The 16937-nt window shown below is 43.6% G+C and overlaps 1 protein-coding gene across 14 annotated transcripts in view; it reads right to left on the minus strand.

Annotated features, from left to right (window-relative positions):
* epb41l2 (erythrocyte membrane protein band 4.1 like 2) overlaps positions 1–16937 on the minus strand; it is a 101242-nt gene that overhangs the window by 59734 nt on the left and 24571 nt on the right. For all 14 annotated transcript variants that reach the window (XM_060913745.1, XM_060913743.1, XM_060913737.1 and 11 more), the window contains exons 3-4: positions 16599–16832; positions 16341–16487 (exon numbers count right to left, since the gene is read on the minus strand). In XM_060913745.1, the coding sequence (XP_060769728.1) occupies positions 16341–16487; positions 16599–16832 (381 nt within the window). The remainder of the gene's footprint in view (positions 1–16340; positions 16488–16598; positions 16833–16937) is intronic.

A 16937-nucleotide genomic window follows, 5' to 3' on the forward strand; every position in this document is an offset into this window, starting at 1 on the left:
ATTCTGAGAACACGTTTATACTGATGTGCTCGTTCTCCAACGCGGTACCGTTTCTGTAGTTGCGGCTTGTGCAATCGTCGACGTGACGCAGTTTGAGTATTTATGGAAGGAGTCTCCAGTGTCGGTGCTCCTAACAGTCCCTCCCGAGGTAAACGTAAAAGGTAACTATACACGGAGTGCAGAATTATTAGGCAAGTTGTATTTTTGAGGATTAGTTTTATTATTGAACAACAACTATGTTCTCAATCAAACAAAAAGACTCATAAATATCAAAGCTGAATATGTATGGAAGTTAGAGTGGGGCGTTTTTAGTTTTGGCCATTTTAGGAGAATATGTACGTGTTCAGGTAACTTTCACTGTGCGGAATTATTAGGCAACTTAATAAAAACCAAATATGTAGCCATTTCACTTATTTATTTTCACCAGGTACACTGATATGACAACTCCAGATTTGCAAATAAACATATCTGACATTCAAACACAAAACAAAAACAAATCAGTGACCAATATAGCCACCCTTCTTCATGAGGACACTCAAAAGCCTTCCATCCATAGAGTCTGTCAATTTCTTTATCTGTTCACGACCAACATTGTGTGCAGCAACAACCACGGCCTCCCAGACGCTGTTCAGAGAGGTGTACTGTTTTCCCTCTTTGTAGACCTCACGTTTTATAATGGACCACAGGTTCTCTATGGGGTTTAGGTCAGGTGAACAAGGGGGCCGTGTCATTATTTTTTTCACCTTTCAGACCTTTACTAGCTAGCCACACAGTGGAGTATTTGGACGCATGAGATGGAGCGTTATCCTGCATGAAAATCATGTTCTTCTTGAAAGATGCTGACTTTTTCCTATACCACTGCTTGAAGAAGGTTTCTTCCAGGAACTGGCAGTAGGTCTGGGAGTTGAGTTTGAGTCCATCCTCAACTCGAAAAGGTCCAACAAGCTCGTCTTTGATGATACCAGCCCATAGCAGTACTCCACCTCCACCTTGCTGGCGTCTGAGTCGGAGTGGAGCTCTGTGCCCATTACTGATCCAGCCACAGGCCCATCCATCTGGCCCATCAAGAGTCACTCTCATCTCATCAGACCACAGCACCTTAGAAAAATCAGTCTTAAGATATTTCTTGGCCCAGTCTTGACGTTTTATCTTGTGTGCCTTACTCAGTGGTGGTTGTTTTTCAGCCTTCCTTACCTTGGCCATGTCCCTCAGTATTGCACACCTTGTACTCTTTGACACTCCAGGAATGTTGCAACTCTGGAATATGGCAGAACTGGATGCTAATGGCTGCTTGTTAGCTTCACGCTTGATTTTCTGCAGATCATGTGCAGTTATTTTGCGCTTTTTTTCCCCCACACGCTTCTTTCGACCCTGTTGACTATTTGCAATGAAACGCTTGATTGTTCGGTGATCACGTTTCAACATCTTCGCAATTTCAAGAGTGCTGCATCTGTCTGCAAGACATCTCACAATTTTAGACTTTTCAAAGTCTGTCAGATCTCTCTTCTGACCCATTTTGCCAGAGGAAAAGAGGTTGCCTAATAATTATGCACACCTGATATAGGGTGTTGATGTCATTAGACCACACCCCCTCTCATTACACAGATGCACAGCACCTGATATACTTAATTGGTAGTAGGCTTTCAAGCCTAAACAGCTTGGAGTGGGACAACATGCATTAAAATGATGTTGTGGTCAAAATACTCACTTGCCTAATAATTCTGCACTCAGTGTAAACAGATAAAATGTACGACGGCTCGTTCTCTTCATAAACTGGGGCGAATTGCCAACGTGCTGTACCAGAGAGGAGAGTCGAGACCAGGCAACAGCCATTAAGGATGGGTAAACACACACGCTAATGGATTCTAGGAACAGCAGTGTAGTACTGAGCAGGCAGAAATGGGCCTGGCAGAATTAAGTGAATTAGGACACACACACAGCGCACTCAGGCCAAGAAAAAAATAATTGTTTGTTTCCGGTTACCCGACCGACCGTTTAAAAAATGCCCTGACCCTAGACTTTTTTGTTAGATGTTTAAAAAAAAAATGTATTTTCGCCGACCAACAATAAATTTTGAAAAAAAAAAATATATATATATATATATATATATATCTGCATTACGATTTGCATAATATTGTCGATCTGACAAGTGACTACCGTATTTTCTGGACTATAAGCCGCTACTTTTTTCCTAGGTTTTGAACCATGCGGCTTATACAAAGGTGCGGCTATTCTGTGGATTTTTCTTCCACCGCTAGGGGCGCTCTAACCGGAAGTAGAATCAAAAATAAGATAGACGAAAAATCAATGCAAAGAAGAATTAGCAGATCTTTAGCAGATAGAACACGCACGACAAATTACTAACTGGGAATTATTTTCAAATCCAGCCAAGATGATTAAAGTGACTTGTGGTTTCAAACACAGGAGAAATGAAGGTAAATAAATACCGGTTATTTTCTCTTGGTTCTGTTCCGTTTTAATCAGCAAAGTTGCTGCCGTGTTAAAAGGCACTGTTCGGAAAGAATCTGTTCAGGTACATGCATGTACATTTACAGTACAAAATCGTTCTGTACATGCAGTAAATATCTCATTTTTCAACATAGATATCTGCGGCTTATAGCCCGGTGCGGCTTGTATATCTTTTTTTAAATTTTTTTTTAAAAAATAGAGCGGATGCGGCTTATATACAGGTGCGCTCTATAGTCCAGAAAATACGGTAATTCTAAAACGCATATATCGGACAAGAAACACTCATTGATTTCTCACGGCCTCGATCTGACGTCATGACCTCTTTCCGGGAAACTCCGGCCTGTGTTGTACACAACGCTAGGCATCACGGCGGCCAACGAAGTGTTCTCGATTACCATGATCGGTTGCGACCACACGGAAGATTGTACAACCCCGATTCCAAAAAAGTTGGGACAAAGTATAAATTGTAAATAAAAACGGAATGCAATGATGTGGAAGTTTCAAAATTCCATATTTTATTCAGAATAGAACATAGATGACATATCAAATGTTTAAACTGAGAAAATGTATCATTTAAAGAGAAAAATTAGGTGATTTTAAATTTCATGACAACAACACATCTCAAAAAAGTTGGGACAAGGCCATGTTTCCCACTGTGAGACATCCCCTTTTCTCTTTACAACAGTCTGTAAACGTCTGGGGACTGAGGAGACAAGTTGCTCAAGTTTAGGGATAGGAATGTTAACCCATTCTTGTCTAATGTAGGATTCCAGTTGCTCAACTGTCTTAGGTCTTTTTTGTCGTATCTTCCGTTTTACGATGCGCCAAATGTTTTCTATGGGTGAAAGATCTGGACTGCAGGCTGGCCAGTTCAGTACCCGGACCCTTCTTCTACGCAGCCATGATGCTGTAATTGATGCAGTATGTGGTTTGGCATTGTCATGTTGGAAAATGCAAGGTCTTCCCTGAAAGAGACGTCGTCTGGATGGGAGCATATGTTGCTCTAGAACCTGGATATACCTTTCAGCATTGATGGTGTCTTTCCAGATGTGTAAGCTGCCCATGCCACACGCACTAATGCAACCCCATACCATCAGAGATGCAGGCTTCTGAACTGAGCGCTGATAACAACTTGGGTCGTCCTTCTCCTCTTTAGTCCGAATGACACGGCGTCCCTGATTTCCATAAAGAACTTCAAATTTTGATTCGTCTGACCACAGAACAGTTTTCCACTTTGCCACAGTCCATTTTAAATGAGCCTTGGCCCAGAGAAGACGTCTGCGCTTCTGGATCATGTTTAGATACGGCTTCTTCTTTGAACTATAGAGTTTTAGCTGGCAACGGCGGATGGCACGGTGAATTGTGTTCACAGATAATGTTCTCTGGAAATATTCCTGAGCCCATTTTGTGATTTCCAATACAGAAGCATGCCTGTATGTGATGCAGTGCCGTCTAAGGGCCCGAAGATCACGGGCACCCAGTATGGTTTTCCGGCCTTGACCCTTACGCACAGAGATTCTTCCAGATTCTCTGAATCTTTTGATGATATTATGCACTGTAGATGATATGTTCAAACTCTTTGCAATTTTACACTGTCGAACTCCTTTCTGATATTGCTCCACTATTTGTCGGCGCAGAATTAGGGGGATTGGTGATCCTCTTCCCATCTTTACTTCTGAGAGCCACTGCCACTCCAAGATGCTCTTTTTATACCCAGTCATGTTAATGACCTATTGCCAATTGACCTAATGAGTTGCAGTTTGGTCCTCCAGCTGTTCCTTTTTTGTACCTTTAACTTTTCCAGCCTCTTATTGCCCCTGTCCCAACTTTTTTGAGATGTGTTGCTGTCATGAAATTTCAAATGAGCCAATATTTGGCATGAAATTTCAAAATGTCTCACTTTCGACATTTGATATGTTGTCTATGTTCTATTGTGAATACAATATCAGTTTTTGAGATTTGTAAATGATTGCATTCCATTTTTATTTACAATTTGTACTTTGTCCCAACTTTTTTGGAATCGGGGTTGTAAGACAATAAGTTCATTTTATAAGTTTTCAACTGTAAAAGAACTCTACGAACATTATCATCCTCCGCTGGACGAGTCATGCAAACAGTATGGTATACACACAGCGCCCAGGCTAACGGCGGTATCGATATCACAATGGAAGTCACGTTGGAAAGCCTGCTCAGCAATTTTGGCTTGCGGGCACTGACATTTGAATGTAAACGGAAGCCGGAGTTTCAAAAAAAGTTAGCTATCAAAACAAAAATACTAAAAGTACACGAGGACGCAAAAGTAGAGGCAACAAAGGTGACAAATAATGCATTCCAAGTGCTCATGGCGGGCGGCAGAGCTTTTGTTTCCGTGAAGAAGACGGGGTAAGTTTGCTTGTTGTGTGCTGTACATATACATACATGCATTTGTGGTGGGGGTTCTGGAAAATTGCACTACGTTCACACTGCAGGCTGAAGTGACTCAAATCCGATCTTTTCGCCCATATGTGACCTGTATCCGATCTTTTATTGACAATATGAACGACACAGATCCGATTTTTTCAAATCCGACCCAGGCCGTTTGGATATGTGGTCCTAATTCCGATTCCTATCCGATCTTTTCATATGCGACTTCAGTCTGAACCGCCAGGTCGCATTCATCCGACTTACACGTCATCAACAAGCCACAAACATCACTATTCTGCGCTGAAGTAGGCGGCGGGTCTCTCAAAAAAAGTTACAACAACATGGCTTTGATGTTCCTTTGAACGGAGGTTGCAGTCACTACCCCGCAGAACGCCTGAGCCAAAACCCTTGCCCTCTTCCTTCTCAACCTTCTCCTTAACATCAGGCTATTGTGCATGTTCTGGCTCCATCGCAACAACAACTGCATCATCGCCAGGTACTCCATGCTGGCTACTGTCGTACACAGGAAACTTTAGGTTACTTCCGTAAACACTGGCCATGCTCACTGCGTGTGACGTCGTCGTATCCTGCAATGCACATGCGGAACACTTTTAGGTCGCTTTTCGTTCATACTGAGGATCACATACAAGGCTACGTTCACACTGCAGGCTGAAGTGACTCAAATCCGATCTTTTCGCCCATATGTGACCTGTATCCGATCTTTTATTGACAATATGAACGACACGGATCCGATTTTTTCAAATCCGACCCAGGCCGTTTGGATATGTGGTCCTAATTCCGATCCCTATCCGCTCTTTTCATATGCGACTTCAGTCTGAACCGCCAGGTCGCATTCATCCGACTTACACATCATCAACAAGCCACAAACGTCACTATTCTGCGCTGAAGTAGGCGGCGGGTCTCTCAAAAAAAGTTACAACAACATGGCGTATAATCACGGGCGCAGATAGAGGGTGGGACTCGTCCCACCCAGATTTAAATTCACCTCGCGCGGTCCCCCCCACGGAAAAATCAAAAGACTAATTACCATTCGGTTTATTGAGGTGCACAGCAGTGTATACATAGTTGCAACAACTCACATAAAACAAAGACTGATATTCGGTTGGTTGAGCTGCACAGACTGCACAGGTTGCGAGCTCGAGCTTGGTTGCTATGGTTACTCACAACAAGTTTGACAGGCATATCGGGGTTGGTTTGCTGGCAGCTTTGTCCCCCCCAGTTTTTTGTCCCTCCCAGTTCAAAAAACGTATCTGCGCCCCTGCGCATGACATCAATGCGAGGGACGCTTCGGGCTGTGAAGGTTCTGAATCTTCTCAATGGAAGGACGCAGAGGTTAGGGAGCTGATTTCCATTTGGGGGGATGCAGCTATTCAAGCTAGATTGGATGAGTCATACCGCAACCGGGCGGTTTTACTTCCGTAAACACTGGCCATGCTCACTGCGTGTGACGTCGTCGTATCCTGCAATGCGCATGCGGAACACTTTTAGGTCGCTTTTCGTTCATACTGAGGATCACATACAAGTCGCATATATTTGTTAATCTGAACGACCTCACAAAAAAATCGGAATTGAGCATTAAGCCTTGCAGTGTGAACGTAGTGTTTAAGCGTCCGAGCACTCCATATTTTATCCATGGGCTCCGAATCCTGTATTCCACAAGCTTCACTGGTTTTCTTAGGCCTGGTTCTGGATGGTTGAGTCTCAGAATGACACTTCCCCACTATGTGCCACTGTTTGTCCCACACCTAAAATTTATTTAAAAAAAAAAAAAAAAAAAAAAACTACCTACTCGGTATTTTGTGTGATAAAAAATAAAATAAAATAAAATAAAAAGACCTACCTACCTACCCTATTTTTTTTCAAGATGTAATAGGAAACAAACTATTTTTTCTTGGCCTCATTTAAAGGACATGAAACATAAATGCACGCTATATCAGTTTCTTTCCATTAAAAATATGAAATAATTGCATCAACAGATACAAAATCATCTATTAAATTCAGCAAAATCGTTATATTCGTGATGATGATATGGCATTTCTGCTCGAGCTCCGGTATGCATATTTTACAACCGGAAGAGCCGCCGTCACGTGATCATACGTCACAAAAACTTTCGGGTACAGCACAAGCGGGTAGATGAATATGGAGAAGTGAATGACAAGAAAATTGTTTCGTTTTTAGAGTGTTTAACGTACATTGAACATCATGGTGTATTGCGACCTCCCAGTCAGTCAGACGCGCTGTCACTCCTGTTAGCAATGTAGCTAGGCTCAGCATGGCCAATGGTATTTTTTGGGGCTGTAGTTAGATGCGACCAAACTCTTCCGTGTTTTTCCTGTTTACATAGGTTTATATGACCAGTGACATGAAACAAGTTCAGTAGGGCTGTAACGATACACCCAACTCACGATTTGATTCGTATCGCGATTTTTGACCCACGATTCGATACACCCACGATTTTTTTTAAATGTTTTTTTTAAAAGTAGCAAATTTGACTTACTAACATTTACTTACTTACATTAACTATTTAATAAATAAATTCAGACCACTGCAGAGAATGAGTAATATGTATGCAAAAACGAACAAATGTATATCCAAAGATTGTTTTATTTCTCAAAATAATACTGTTGAGCCGGAAGCTCTGGTTTTTTCGGTTCTGAAAAAGTCATTTTTCCAAATTGTGTAAATCCATTAAGATTTTTTTTGGGGGGGGGGGGGGGGGGGGGGCTCTCTCACTGTCTCACTCTCATAGGGCCAATGATTTTCGGAAAACAGATGGAAATTACGGAATTTTTATAGTGAAACATGGCTCGCGTGTCAAAATGTAACTGCCGCAGAAGGCTTCCGCCCAAGCAGACATGCCTTCAGTGTTGCCAGATATTGCTAACGTTTTCCACCCCAAAATATGTTCAAAACCAGCCAAAAAGCACCTAAAACCGCCCAATCTGGCAACACTGCATGCCTTTCCGGTCAAGTGATTGTGATTGGCTTGTGGCACACCTAGCCAGCCAATGAGCTGCTTGTTTACAGATTCGCTCCCCGCGTCGCAACCAGAATGGCGACCGCTTAAAAGAAATGAATGCTCTGCCAGTGGCGAGTGTGGACGTTGCGTGACTCGCAGAAGATTGTCGCAGGTCGGCGAAAAAACGACTTATTAATAGATATTAAAAAAATAGAAGTAATTTAAGTAAGTTTAAAATGTAATTTAAATAAAAAGTAAAGTATTCATAAATTGAAGTTTGGAAGCGCCTCTGTTTTTGGGCTGAGGAGAAGTTTGAAAGGGTGTACCGCGATTCTGCCTTCTTGTATCGCGATACGGATCGTGGCTCTGCGTATCGCGATTTCGATACGCATATCATTACAGCCCTAAAGTTCAGTTACACAAATTGAAACGTGGCGATTTTCTATGCTATGGAAAGTCCGCACTATAATGACAGGCGTACTAACACCTTCTGCGCGCTTCGGCAGCGCATTGATACCTTCACTCGGAGTTGTACCATTATTTTTTAGACAGGGTGGACGGACCAGGGCATTCGCCCGCCTGGCCGTGCCCGACGAGGAGCGCTCTCGGCCGGCTTGGGAGGCAAATGGCAGCCCCTCCTGGAAGTGTGGTTTTACCAGGGGCCTCATGCGGTAAGGATTAGTATTATAATTTTGGGTGTATCAATTATTATCGTAATTCTGACTCGTTTCGCCATTTTGAATGTTTTCATCTCGGACTCTGGAAGCATTGTATCTCAATCAATCTCGAAAAATATCAGAAAAAAAAAAAAAACTAGCTTGCAACGGACTTTAGCTAGATCTGTGATGAACTTTCAATGTATGATACAAAAATAATACTTCTTTCAACAGATCATTAGCCTTTGAGCAGAATCGTTTTTAACTTACCAGGAAGTGTTATCGAGCCGACCGCTTTCAGTTTCATGGGGATTGAATGAACCCTCACTCTCAGGATCATCTGACCCGTCAGAGTAAAGACAAGATCCATGTTCATGTGAATTTCCAGCTATCGGTTCGAATTGATAGGGTCTAACTTCACATCTCTGTGAAACATCGGGAATGTCACTGTCGATGGTGTCCATTTCGGTAACCTGTTTACATTAGATACCCAAGCGCTGGCTCCTTGGAGAGTTTTTGTGACGTCACGGGTCACGTGACCACCTAGCTAATTAACGAATCCTTGTTTTACGCTGATGTATAAAAAAGTTGAATAATGTGATGATTTTCACATTTTTGACGCCCTGCAGTGATTTAGATGGCATTTCTTATGTCCTTTATACATAATTATACCCAGAAAAAAAATCCATGTCCCATGTCCTTTAAATCTATTTAAAAACAAAAAATAGCTTTCTACGGAAGTAAACATGGTCGCAATCTGCAGTACGACGTGAACTCGGGGCGAATCAGGGGATCAGTCAGTGAAGTGGGCGGAGCTAAACACAGGATCACTCACAAAGACGGACGTTAGGGCTGCGTGTCCCAAAATATACTGTAGTGAACCAGTTCTGAGCAAAAACTAGCCTAGTAAACTAAAACTAAACTCAGCTGGCTGCTCAAGGGTTAAAATACTTTTACAAACTGCCACTTTAATGTTTGGCATCACACAGACATTTCAATATTTCATGACCAAAACTTCAAAACAGTTAAACGTGCCCTGACTGATAAGCTGCTGGGTCTGCTCCAAACACACACACACACACACACACACCCAAGGACTAAGAATTAAATGGAAACTGACCAATCATTACAACCCTGAACTAGTTATCAAGGGCAGAGTTAACGAGTGCGTGTGTGTGTGTGTTTGTTGTTGCGTTTGTGTGCACGCGCAGTGACCTGTGGTTAAGCCCCACTGGTGTGTATGAAGGCACAGAGAGCTGCGTTATCTCTCAGACGCCCCTTTTATTGGCCTCACACACACACACACACACACAGCTGCAGTTTGGGGTGGAGGGCCTGAAGATGTCAGAGCTCAGCAATGAGTCTGAATAATACACACAGGCATTCTGCAGGGACGCCCCGATGCTGTTCAGGCACATTGTGTTTAAATGAGTCTTCAGAGATGAATACAGCCCGAGAGAGATGGAGAGAACAGGAGACGGGGTAAAACAGACAGAACGAAGCGCCAGAAAGGCATTCTGAGCCAGAAACACAGTGTTCAGGAGCAGACTTCACTCTTACAGACAGAGACCAAGGCCCACAGACAGGATTGTTGGGGGTTTTTCCAGCTTAATCCTGAGAAGAGTGACATCACACAGCCTGCTGGGAAGGGACTGGAAGGACATTCAGTACTGTGATTGGCCAAGACATTCCCCCTTTCTAAAATGATGTCATTATAAAAGAAATAGAACGAGAGTTTAAGAGGTACAAGTAAGATTTATAAAACAGACACAGGGAGAAAGAGAGATTCAAGTCCACTCAAGGGTTGTCGGTTGTATTCACTGAAGCAGACCAATCGCAACTACTCAAGGGGAACCAATGGAACAGAAAGAGGAACCAAAATGACCAATCGCATCCAGGAGACCACTGAAACTGAGCCCCATACAATGGCCATCACTCAACAAGAGACCAATTACTTCCAATCAAAAAAAGTCAAAAGGCGTCCAACTCACGGGAGACCAAAAGGCGTCCAACTCACGGGAGACCAAAAGGCGTCCAACTCACGGGAGACCAAAAGGCGTCCACCTCACGGGAGACCAAAAGGCGTCCACCTCACGGGAGACCAAAAGGCGTCCACCTCACGGGAGACCAAAAGGCGTCCACCTCACGGGAGACCAAAAGGCGTCCACCTCACGGGAGACCAAAAGGCGTCCACCTCAAGGGAGACCAAAAGGCGTCCACCTCAAGGGAGACCAAAAGGCGTCCACCTCAAGGGAGACCAAAAGGCGTCCACCTCAAGGGAGACCAAAAGGCGTCCACCTCAAGGGAGACCAAAAGGCGTCCACCTCAAGGGAGACCAAAAGGCGTCCACCTCAAGGGAGACCAAAAGGCGTCCACCTCAAGGGAGACCAAAAGGCGTCCACCTCAAGGGAGACCAAAAGGCGTCCACCTCAAGGGAGACCAAAAGGCGTCCACCTCAAGGGAGACCAAAAGGCGTCCACCTCAAGGGAGACCAAAAGGCGTCCACCTCAAGGGAGACCAAAAGGCGTCCACCTCAAGGGAGACCAAAAGGCGTCCACTCAAGGGAGACCAAAAGGCGTCCACTCAAGGGAGACCAAAAGGCGTCCACTCAAGGGAGACCAAAAGGCGTCCACTCAAGGGAGACCAAAAGGCGTCCACTCAAGGGAGACCAAAGGAAATGGAATGGAAATGCAAATGGTTAATGGAAACAGTTGTGTCCCTGTTTGGGTGTGTGTGAGACAGCCGCAGCACTGTGGACACATCGCATCACAATGATCAACAAAATCAGGACAAAATAAAACACACACCCCTGGTCCACCTGTATAGCTTGAAGTAGTTCAGTATTCTTTTGCACGAGTGTGAAATAATGACAGGGTAACTGTACACCATACACCCACGGGTTATTTGAGCTCCCCTGTTATGCATGAGGTGTTTCAGAGCTTCGCTATTCATTTAAATGAGGCTTAATCAGTGACTTGTGTGTGTGTGTGTGTGTGTGTGTCTGTGTGGATTGGCTGGAACAAAAGCTTTTAGTGAAGCAGCAGTGCTTTTTTGAGCAAACAGGGGACAAAAACAGTTTTGTTAAAACAGCATTGAGGACACAGTAGCAAACCGCACACTCAGCTCTAACCATCTCTTTCTCTCTCAGACACACACACACACACACACCACCCTGACCCAGCAGACAGGAACAATAGGGTCCGTCTGCACATCACAGACCACAACCGGCATGGCCAAGTTCATAGCTGGGAATGTGGGCGTGGCTTTGATTTCAGAGGTAAAACAGACTGCTAACCTGTTCCCACCACACAAAGCCACGCCCATCCTTCCTACTCAAAGCCAAGCCATGCTCATGAGTCCCACCAGAACTCAGACTCACCCTCTGCACCTGAAGCCACACCCATCCTTCCATTTATAACTCATCTGTCCTGCCTGAAGCTGTCCAACCATCCATCCCATCTGTCCTACTTGTAGACATGCCCTTCCATCCCACTTGAAGTTATGTCCATCCTTCAGAGAAGAACCGATACCAAGCTCATCCATCCCCCTTGAAGTCACGCACGTCCGTTCCACCTGAACGCATCCTTCAGACTTGAGCGCACTTAGCAATTCATACCACACAAAGCCACACCCATTCTTCCCACTCGTAATCACACCCAAAGACATACCAATCCATCCCACCTACCCATCAGTCCCACTCAATAGCTTGTCCACTTGTCCCAATCAAAGACACGCCCACTAGTTTGAAAACAAAACTGTTCAACCAGCAAAGAAGATTGTCCTGTTTAATGACAGGGGTTTAGCGTGCGCGCACACACACCCCAGCAAGTCAGCTGATTACTGAATCTCAAACTCAGCATCCTGACTAATCCCATTATAGCATTACTACTGCTGAACACACACACACACTGACCGATGCCCTGTCCTCAGCCTCAGAGATAATCATTACTCCAGCATATCCAAGATACACCACGTGATCTCACTGACTAGCATAAACGCTGCAAAGAGCTACATCCTGGATTAAGTGATGTTTGGACAGGACTTTAGCCAAGAATCTCTCTCTCTCACACACACACCCCATCATCATGCCTTTTACAACTTCCTCTGGTGTAAACTCAGTCATTAAGTTTCCACTAATCTGCCTGGCATTGACTCAAACGCCAACCTGTTTCTATGGTAACGGGTTTAAACGTTAGCATGTCTGTTGTAGCAGGGTGTGTGGTTTATTATATTTACACTGAGCAGGACGTCATTCTGTTACTTAACGCACGGACATCTTGTTCTCCTCGTGTACGACGCATCCCCCCCCCCAAAATTACCAGTGCGGAACTCTAAATACAGGCACATCACCCAAACCACATTTTGTGGTTGCTAAGCAACTGTTCATGTTGCAGATGCTTTTACATGGCGATGGTCTTAAGCCCTATTCAGATGGGATTTGTGATGCCTCCTGGTGATTTTACTAGTTACTTAAGGAACTTGCTTCAGGGCTCCTCAGGAAGATTACCAGGAACTCTTCGGATTTTTTTTAATTCAGGACATTTTGCAAGAACCTTTTCAAGAACCCTGGAACTTCTATTCAGGAAGCCATTCAGGACATTGTCCCAAGTACTGTTTCAGGAATCTTTAAGGAGTTCAGGAAAATTTCTGAACACTCGGTAACCTTTTCTGGAACTCGGACTGTTTTCAAGGCCCCAGGAAGTCCTTCAGGAACCTTTACGAGTTTGTAGACGTGTACGGTTCCTTAGCCAACGCTTCTATTAGAAATGCTAGCGCACGGAGACGGTGTAAAGCCCAGTTCAGACGGGATTAGTGATTTGTCCAGGGGTTTTATTTAAGTTACAGAGTTTGAAGCACATGCATGTACATGCTATTATGATCATGTGACCTGTTAATGATCAAGCTTAACCACACCCCCTAACAAACAAGTGCTTACAATAAAGGGAGTTTATGCAAAATGTAAATCCAGAAGTTGGGGGGAGGGGAATCTTTAACCAATAGGATTAAACAACTCCCTCTCTCTCTCACACACACACACACACACACACACACACACACACAGAATCAGACAAAGGTCGAGATGGTGAACAAGGAACAAGGAAAAAAAACCAGACACACAGAGCTGTAAACACTCCTTTATAGCACAGATGTGATGTTTGGTAAGGGGTCATCCATCATTTTCATCATTATCATGAGTCTACAAAGAGTAGACTTTTGAGCAACCCCCCTCCCTCCCCCCAAAAGTGTACATTAGCGGACAAAAAAAAAAAAAGATGGATCTACGTGGAATAGGAATTCAAAATAAAACCATGTCTTGTATTACTTTTTATTAAAATCGGATGACAGGACAATACAAAGATTCACAAGAGAAGAAAAGACGACACAAGACGGGTCCAGAAGTTTTCATAGAAAGCAGGCGATTCATTTTTCAGTCCCCCCAGGATTTCACGGGCCTTTTTTGTGATTGTTGCGGGCTAAAATGTCTGATGTTGCGGGGGTTTTCCAAAAAATTGTGATGAAAGTTGCGGTGTTTTTTAGGTTTTTGTTGCGATTGCATTGCGGGAGGAAGTGAAAGTTGCGAGAAATTGTTGCGATTTTCTCTTTTTGTGATTAAAATTGAGTGATATGTTAAATATTAAGTTATTACTGAAAAACTATTGATTAAAAAAAACAGACACTGAGAAATAAACAACTTTACCAATATAAAAGATTACCAGGACTACAAAAATGCAGAAAAATAGGCTTTACTTATCCAAATGCTCCTGTTGGTTCAAAAGTTAAAGTGCAGAGAACCTCACAGCACAACATGAAGTTACCTTAAAATATAATATAAATGCCTCAGCTTTCATATAAGAAAAAAAAGCTATTAATACTAGTACTGTGTGCAGGCAGTCTCTCCTGAAGACTAAATTAAACAATAATTATAAACTAATAAAATAAATGGCTCAGGCTTCATAGAAGGAAAAAAACAATTTGAACAGAATCTCACAGTATGATGCTGAAGCTGCCTAAACAATGGAAAATAAAATACCATTTTGGCAAAAATGTTGGCATCCATTAATTTCTTGTATTAAGTAAAAAAATAATGTAAAGTGCGCACAGTCCTTCACTGTAAACATAACACGCTTTCAGTAACACAATTTAAGCCTATATAAACACTGACTTGTGCTGCTGCTTCTCTTGAACGTATACACGGAAGTAAGCAGCGTTGCCAGATACTGCTGACGTTTTCCAGCCCAAAATATGTTCAAAACCCGCCAAAATGCACTTGAAACCCCCCAACTGGGCGGGAAACCGCCCAATCTGGCAACAGGTGGAAGGTAGTTTGTCAACGTCACCTCAAGACGACGCCAACGATTGGTCAAATTTGCGGGAAAGTTTCGGTGATTGGATATAATTGCAACACCGCCCTGAATTCGCAGGGATTGGTTGAATTTGCGAATCGCAACGTCCTGGAGGGTCTGATTTTTGAAAATTCGGAACTGTCTTTTTAAGGGGAGCTGTTGCCTTTTGGCTTTGAAACGTTCGTTTTTGATTCTTTCCAAGCAGCCTGTCCTGCCCTAACTGCCTCCTCTCAGATGAATGCAGGAAGCAATAAATGTTTAAAAACTGCTCGTACTCGTTTGAAGGAGTCTTGTGAATAGCGGTATTTCTGCTATTCACAAATTTATAAACGCAGTCAAAATCCGGGTCAGCCATTGTTGTTGTATTGAAGAAAGAAAGCGTGTAGAGCTAGCTGGCAAGACCGATGTGGCGTGAAATTTTTAACATGGCGGCCGCCGATTCACACATTGACGGATCATCATTTTTTCATTTTTTAAAAAAAAAAAAAAAAGTGTACGCCTGGTCATTAACCCCCTCCCCCCCGCGTACGGTTTGTACGCTCGTGATAATGATGAAAATTATGGATGACCCCTAAAGAAGGAAGCTTTGCAAGTTTTTTTTTTTTACGTGATTAGGAACCTTTTCAGGAACCCAGCAACTGCTTTCAGAAACTTTTCAAGAACCCAAGGACCCATTTCAGGAATCTTTATAATTCAGGAAAAGAACCTTTTCAAGAACTTTAACATCTTTCAGGAACCCAGAAACCTTTTCGGGACTCTATTGAGGTCTTCAGGAGATTGTAGCGGTGCTCAGGAACCCTCACAAATCAAGGAACTGTTTTTGGAAACCCAGGAAAACGTTCTCAGGGACTCAGAAGCCTTTTTCCAGCCAGATGAACCATTGAACCGTTTCAGGAATCTTTTCAAGTACCATGGATCCCAGTAACTCAGGAGCCTTTTTGGAACTTCAGGGAAGTTTAGGAGGTGCCCAGGAACCTTTTTAGGAACCACTTTTTTTTTTTCTGGGAATCTAGAAAACCCAGGAACTAGGAGGAATTTTTCTTTTTTAGTGCATGAAATTTTGCAAGCACCCAGGAACCTTTTCAGGAACTCAAACCACTTTCCAGATCTCAGGAACTGATTGAGTTGTTTTAGTTCAGAATATTTTGCAAGCTCTCAGGAACCTTTTCAGAAACCCAGGAGAGTTTTTTTTTTTTAAGTAATGGGTTATGAAGAATCCAGGGACTTTTTTCAGAAATCAGTTCATAAATTTGTTTTTAAGTAAATGGGAACCTTTTGAAAACCTCAGGACCGCCATCCACCTGGTAGATGTTTATTCTGCAGTCGTTCCCTCACCAGGTTCCTGCAAAGCGCCGACACTGGAGACTCCTTACATAAAGACATTTCTCCTGAGAGAAAGCTTCACCATGTCCACAACTACACACTTTTTTTTTTTTTTAAATCTGGTTATGCAGCATCTCTCTCGCTCACACACACACACACACACACCTCAACCTCACACTGGAACTGGCTCCTGTCCAGCAGAGTCACATGACACACCACCATCTTCATCTTCTTTCCAGGTTTGAGAGGCGACACAATGGCACTCTCCTCCCTCTCTCCTCCTCTCCTCACAGACTCCGCCTCTTTCTCTGGCTACACACACACACACACACACACACACACACACACACACATGATGGGCTCAGAATGAAAAGTAGTACGTTTCTCTCAGTTCCTCAGAAGGTCATGACCTTGACCCCTCACCTGTGTGTCTGAGCTGCACACCAAGTTCTGCTCCTCCTTCTTCTCCGGCGACTCGGCCTCTCCCTTTGGCTCCTCCTCTTCCTGTGTCTGAGTGGGCGTGTCTTTAGACTCCACTTGGCTGAGGGATTTTTGGCGTTTGCCCCATGGAGGCAGGAAGCGAGAGATGCCCTTGTCCTTCTTCTGCCCGGTAGACAGGGAGGGGCTTGTGGGCGGGGCAGGCTCCGCCTCCACTTTCTGTAACATGTAACGAAGATCATGTTAGTGCTACTCAGTGCGACGACATGGACGCTAGTTATATGTTTTTTTACGTTAGCTAAAAGTTAGCTAGCAAGTCTCCGC

The sequence above is a fragment of the Neoarius graeffei genome, chromosome 2 (genome assembly GCF_027579695.1).
Source record: "Neoarius graeffei isolate fNeoGra1 chromosome 2, fNeoGra1.pri, whole genome shotgun sequence".
Taxonomy (NCBI): domain Eukaryota; kingdom Metazoa; phylum Chordata; class Actinopteri; order Siluriformes; family Ariidae; genus Neoarius; species Neoarius graeffei.